Source organism: Rutidosis leptorrhynchoides, chromosome 8 (genome assembly GCF_046630445.1).
Source record: "Rutidosis leptorrhynchoides isolate AG116_Rl617_1_P2 chromosome 8, CSIRO_AGI_Rlap_v1, whole genome shotgun sequence".
Taxonomy (NCBI): domain Eukaryota; kingdom Viridiplantae; phylum Streptophyta; class Magnoliopsida; order Asterales; family Asteraceae; genus Rutidosis; species Rutidosis leptorrhynchoides.
In genome coordinates this window covers 17,019,872-17,026,604 of record NC_092340.1, presented here as the reverse complement: position 1 = coordinate 17,026,604, position 6,733 = coordinate 17,019,872, and the positions used below count along the sequence as shown (strand labels likewise).

The 6,733-nt window shown below is 37.3% G+C and overlaps 1 protein-coding gene across 1 annotated transcript; it reads left to right on the top strand.

Moving 5' to 3' along the window:
• The first annotated feature begins 4,331 nt into the window (after positions 1-4,331).
• Positions 4,332-6,459, top strand: LOC139863195 (uncharacterized). The gene is made up of 3 exons (XM_071851843.1): positions 4,332-4,454; positions 4,842-4,909; positions 5,889-6,459. Exons 1-3 carry the CDS (start codon positions 4,332-4,334, stop codon positions 6,457-6,459), a joined length of 762 nt encoding a protein of 253 aa, XP_071707944.1.
• The last annotated feature ends 274 nt before the right edge of the window (positions 6,460-6,733 follow it).

Genomic DNA, 6,733 nt, shown 5'->3' with positions numbered 1-6,733 from the left:
TAGCAGTGGAACTAATTCCACAAGAAATCGTGTAGGATGCTCCTACAAAGAATTCACTGCCTGCAAACCTCTGAAATTCGATAGAACCGAGGGTCCAATTGGATTAAAACGGTGGACCGAGAAGGTCGAATCGGTGTTTGCCATAAGTAAGTGCACTGAAGAAGATAAAGTAAAGTACGCTACGCATACCTTCACAGGCACTGCATTAACATGGTGGAATACCTATCTCGAGCAGGTGGGACAAGAAACTGCCTACGCGCTACCGTGGTCAGCATTCAAACACCTGATGAATGAACAATATCGCCCCAGAAACGAGGTCAATAAGCTCAAAGTAGAGCTTAGAGGATTACGAATGCAAGGATTCGACATTACCACGTATGAACGATGATTCACAGAGTTGTGTCTATTATGTCCAAGAGTGTTCGAAGATGAAGAAGAGAAGATCGACGCATTTGTTAAAGGGTTACCAGAAAGGATTCAAGAAGATGTGAGTTCACACGAGCCCAGCTCCATAGAAAAGGCAAGCCGTATGACTAACAAACTAGTAAACCAGATTGAGGGAAGGATTAAGGAGCAGGCGGCCGAAGAGGCCAACATGAAACAGGTCAAGAGAAAGTGAGAAGAAACCAGTGACAAGGGTCACCAATACAACAACAACAACAATCACAACCACAATCACAATAACAATCATAACAACCGCAACAACAATCGCAACAATAACCGCAATCTTAACAATAAATACAACAAACGTCCCAACAACAACAACAACAACTACAACAATCGTTTCAACAACAATAAAAATCCCAACAATAATCTCAACAACAACAATGGCAACAAAAACCAAAGGTGTGAAGAGCATCACCAGGGGTTCTGCACAACATTTTGCAACAGGTGTAAAAGAAATGGTCATAGTGCGACGAAGTGTGAGGTCTACGGACCAATGTATAACAGAATTAAAAGAACAAATAATGTCGGAACAAATAATGTCGCCATAATTTGTTTTGGATGTGGAAAACCGGGCCACATTAATAGAGATTTCCCGAATAAGGGGAATACTAATGGGCAAGGCCGTGAAAGGGTTTTCAATATTAATACGACAGAAGCGCAGGAAGACCCGGAGCTTGTTACGGGTACGTTTCTTATTGACAATAAATCTGCTTATGTTTTATTTGATTCGGGTGCGGATAGAAGCTATATGAGTATAGATTTTTGTGCTAAACTAAGTTGTCCACCGACGCCCTTGGATAATAAATTTTTACTCGAATTAGCAAACGGTAAATTAATTACAGCAGATAATATATGTCGAAATCGAGAAATTAAACTGGTTAGTGAAACGTTTAAGATTGATTTGATACCAGTAGAGTTAGGGAGTTTTGATGTGATAATCGGCATGGACTGGTTGAAAAGGGAGAGAGCAGAAATCGTATGTTACAAAAATGCAATTCTCATTGTACGAGAAAAAGGAAAACCCTTAATGGTGTACGGAGAAAAGAGCAACGCGAAGTTAAATATTATTAGTAACCTGAAGGCGCAAAAACTAATAAGAAAATGTTGTTATGCTATTCTAGCACACTTCGAGAAAGTCAATACCGAAGAAAAGAACATCAATGATGTTCCCGTCGCAAAAGAATTTCCTGATGTATTTTCGAAAGAATTACCGGGACTACCTCCACACCGATCTGTTGAATTTCAAATAGATCTCGTACCAGGAGCTGCACCAATAGCTCGTGCTCCATACGGACTCGCACCCAGCGAAATGAAGGAACTTCAAAGCCAATTACAAGAACTTTTAGAGCGTGGTTTTATACGACCAAGTACATCACCATGGGGAGCTCCTGATTTGTTTGTCAAAAAGAAGAATGGTACATTCAGGTTGTGTATCGACTATCGAGAGTTGAACAAACTTACCATCAAGAACCGTTACCCACTACCGAGAATCAAAGACTTATTTGATCAACTACAAGGCTCGTCGGTTTATTTGAAGATCGATTTACGTTCCGGGTATCATCAAATGCGGGTGAAGGAGGATGATATTCCGAAGACTGCTTTCAGGACGCGTTACGGTCATTACAAGTTTATGGTTATGCCGTTTGGTTTGACTAACGCACCAGCTGTGTTCATGGACCTCATGAACCGAGTGTGTGGACCATACCTTGACAAGTTTGTCATTGTTTTCATCGATGACATACTTATTTACTTAAAGAATGATCAAGTTTGTGATTTATTGTGACGCTTCGAAGCAAGGTCTTGGTTGTGTATTAATGCAGCGAACGAAGGTAATTGCTTATGCGTCCAGACAATTGAAGATTCACGAGCAAAATTATACGACTCACGATTTGGAATTGGGCGCTGTTGTTTTTGTATTAAAGACTTGGAGGCACTACTTATATGGGGTCAAAACTATCATATATACCGACCACAAAAGTCTCCAACATATATTTGATCAGAAACAACTGAACATGAGACAGCGTAGGTGGATTGAATTGTTGAATGATTACGACTTTGAGATTCGTTACCACCCGGGGAAGGCAAATGTGGTAGCAGACACTTTGAGTAGAAAGGACAGAGAACCTATGCGGGTAAAAGCTATGAATATAATTATTCGTACTAACCTTACTACTCAAATAAAGGAGGCACAACAAGGAGTTTTAAAAGAGGAAAATTTGAATAATGAAATACCCAAAGGTTCGGAGAAACATCTTAATATTAGGAAAGACGGAACCCGGTATAGAGCTGAAAGAATTTGGGTATCAAAGTTTGGATATGTGAGAGAAATGGTACTTAATTAAGCACATAAAACTAGATACTCAATACATCCCGGAGCGGGAAAGATGTACAAAGATCTCAAGAAACACTTTTGGTGGCCGGGTATGAAAGCCGATATTGCTAGATATGTAGGAGAATGTTTGACGTGTTCTAAGGTCAAAGCTGAACATCAGAAACCATCAGGTCTACTTCAACAACCCGAAATCCCAGAATGGAAATGGAAAAACATTACCATGGATTTCATTACTAAATTGCCAAGGACTGCAAGTGGTTATGATACTATTTGGGTAATAGTCGATCGTCTCACCAAATCAGCACACTTTTTGCCAATAAGAGAAGATGATAAAATGAAAAAGTTGGCACGTTTATATTTGAAGGAAGTCATCTCCAGACATGGAATACCAGTCTCTATTATCTCTGATAGGGATGGCAGATTTGTTTCAAGATTCTGACAGACGTTGCAACAAGCATTGGGGACTCGTCTAGACATGAGTACTGCTTATCACCCACAAACTGATGGGAAAAGTGAAAGGACGATACAGACCCTTGAAGACATGCTACGAGCATGTGTTATCGATTTCGGAAACAGTTGGGATCGACATCTACCGTTAGCAGAATTTTCCTACAACAACAGTTATCATTCGAATATTGAGATGGCACCATTCGAGGCACTTTATGGTAGAAAGTGCAGGTCTCCGATTTGTTGGAGTGAAGTTGGGGATAGACAGATTACGGGTCCAGAAATTATCCAAGAAACCACAGAGAAAATCATTCAAATTCAACAACGGTTGAAAATCGCCCAAAGTCGACAAAAGAGCTACGCGGACATTAAGAGAAAAGATATAGAATTTGAGATTGGAGAGATGGTCATGCTTAAGGTTTCATCTTGGAAGGGTATTGTTCAATTTGGTAAACGAGGGAAGCTAAATTCAAGGTACATTGGGCCATTCAAGATTGTAGATCGTGTCGGACCGGTAGCTTACCGACTTGACTTACCTCAACAACTCGCCGGGGTACATAATACTTTTCATGTCTCGGAATGATGGGGATATTCTTATATGCATCTTGTTAATGTCGGTTACCAGGTGTTCACCATATGAATGATTTTTATGCATGCATGTTGTTTACAAGAAATGGAAATATGAAATCTTGTGGTCTATTATTACGAATTGATAAATATATAGGTTAAACCTATAACTCACCAACATTTTTGTTGACGTTTAAAGCATGTTTATTCTCAGGTGATTATTAAGAGCTTCCGCTGTTGCATGCTAGTTTATGGACAAGAGTTGGAGTCAGCATGCTTGTATAATATTGTTTAAAAACTGCATTCGAAGATTTAAATCGATGTGTAATATTATTGTAAATCATTATGTAATAATCGTGTGAAAACGCTATATTTTAGATTATCGTTATTTGATAATCGTCGTAATATTTTTAAACCTTTATCGATAAAATAAAGGTTATGGTTTGTTTTAAAATCGAATGCAGTCTTTGAAAAATGTCTCATATAGAGGTCAAAATCTCGCAACGAAATCAATTAATATGGAACGTTAATAATCGATATGAACGGGACATTTCAGAACAGGTGGATAAGAGTGGCTTTGTCTGGTCTAAATGGTTGTGTCTTAGGTTGTAATGTGGCTGGCCTTTTAACTGCCACATCAACATTTCAATCAACATTTCAGGTCTGTCTTCCCTGTTCACTTTTCCAGTAAACCCTCTTAGTAGAAGTATCAGTTTGGATACATTTACTTTTGATGGGTCGAATTTGGGTAATTTATCATGTCTAACAAGCAAAATGGATAAAATAAGCTAACCTGAATGGGTTGAAAACGTCAAACAGGTTAAACTCGAAAGTCATCCACGATGTATCCATAAAGTGTATGTTTTGGTCGGATTGTAAACAAGTAAACAATGAATAGATCCACTTAGGCTCATATGTTGTGTTTTTGGTATCAAGAAATTGATCAGTTGGTTCGACTATTAACATGCTACTACTTCTTATTTTTAAATCAAATTTTGAATGTTTAGGTGTCAAATACATTAATTTTGGTTAAATAACTTAAATTCAGTATGGGAACTATAAAACTTTAGTATCATCCTGCTCTAACTTTTTCAAACATCTTTTTGTCTCGACAAAGTAACTTACTTTTTACTAGATAACACCATCACAAGTAAAGAAACCTCTCTACATATACGTTTCCAGTTTTTCTGAATAAGAGTCTCCGTGCAACCCACGGGCTCTTAAAAGTAGAAGAGGACTATATAAAAGCAATAGATATGATTCAATTCACGAATCAATCTAAAATAAGTTATAGATTAATAGATAGATAGTGAGGCGTCTTTATTTAGAAAAACTCAAATTATTACCTTTATAATTTTAAGAAATTTTTTATTTGTGCTTAGTTAGTAACTTTGATATCTCATTATAAAGAAATGTTGTTATCATATCGTTAATTGATATAACATTATGTGTTTCCACTTTTTTTGATTAAGCATCGCCGTGCAACACACGGGCTCTTAAAGGCTAGTTAGTATATATAGTAATGGTGTTGTCCAAGTAGCACCTGGTCCTGGTGTGCCTGTTTAGTGTTTCTCTAGAGAAGATGTCAAAAGCACAAATCTATTCATCGAACTGTTTGTACACAGTGCACGAATTGAATAATGTTGTTTTGGATGGGTTTTGTGATGACTGATGTATCGTTATAACGGAAATATCTTGGTCTCATAATGTTACTAAAAATAAACCTAGTCGTACGTTATTGAAAGTATACTGAAAATTATCATCTCCTAAGAGTTATATTCATTACTTTGATAGTATTATAAATATCATTACTTAGCTTAATTCAACTCAATGGTTATGTAATTTCTTATGCCAAAAAATAATTTCTCACGTGGATATGCATCTATTATAAGTAACAAACGTTACGGGGTCTCATATTAAAATGGGTCGCTAATTAATTAGAATATTCAGTTTGTAGGCTTTTTGGTTTGGTAAGGTCGTGTAGTGAGTGGTGTTAAACTTGTGATATTCATTTGAATTTTCCTTTTTTGCATTTTATCATAGCTCGTTGCTAGTTTTTCGTTCATTAATAAAATTTTGCCTTTCAAAAAATCAGGTGTGACGTTATACGACTCGTGAACGATCTTCTTTTAAAAGAACGAGGAGCAGGAAAAGACGAAAAACACTTCCCATCGCGCATTTCGCTTCAACTAACTCCAACAAATCAAACCAAGATCATAAGTGTTTCTGTTTGTCGATCGTCTGAAAACCCTGCTCGAGAAATAGGCGTGGAGAGATCTATTGAAGGCTCATTCGAACCGCCAGCTCCTCACATTGGAATATTCGTATCCGCTGGTGAATCATACACTACAAATCTCAAACCATGGAAATTTGAACAGTCCGTGTATGGAAATAGCGGCGCGTTTAATTGGTTTCTACACTATAGTATAAATGGGCGTGAGGTGTTTTCGTCTAAGCCTTCAAAAGTTGCGATGTTGCACCCGAAATCGTGGTTTAAGAACCGGTATTCGAGTGCTTATAGACCGTTTACGAGACAAGGGGGAGTTATATTTGCGGGAGATGAGTATGGAGTAAGTGTGTTGTGGAAATTGGGAAAAAGTGCAATTGGTGAAACAATGGAGTGGGAAGCAAAAGGGTGGATTTGGTTGACTTATTGGCCTCAATAATATGACCTTTTATACTGAAACTAGGAGATTGGAGTTTAGTGAGATTCTTCGTCTTAAACTATTAGCTTGAATATATATTTGATGATTGATTGATTGATTAATTAATACTCCGTACTCCGTAATAAATAAGACGAGACGAGATAGTATATATATTTAATAATATTATCTAATACAGTACTATTATCTTGTACGAAATAAGTTGTGTATTGTTATGGTTATATAGTTTGTAGAAATATAAAAGGGTGGATACATATATTTAGCAGATTGTGCTACT

What these genes read in the sequence shown, in the direction of transcription:
- LOC139863195 (XM_071851843.1), top strand. Translation starts at nt 4,332, where the DNA reads ATGAACGGGACATTTCAGAACAGGTGGATAAGAGTGGCTTTGTCTGGT. An exon ending in CATTTCAATCAACATTTCAG is followed by an intron (nt 4,455 to 4,841) that starts GTCTGTCTTCCC and finishes ACTTAAATTCAG; the next exon opens with TATGGGAACTATAAAACTTT. An exon ending in CATCTTTTTGTCTCGACAAA is followed by an intron (nt 4,910 to 5,888) that starts GTAACTTACTTT and finishes TCAAAAAATCAG; the next exon opens with GTGTGACGTTATACGACTCG.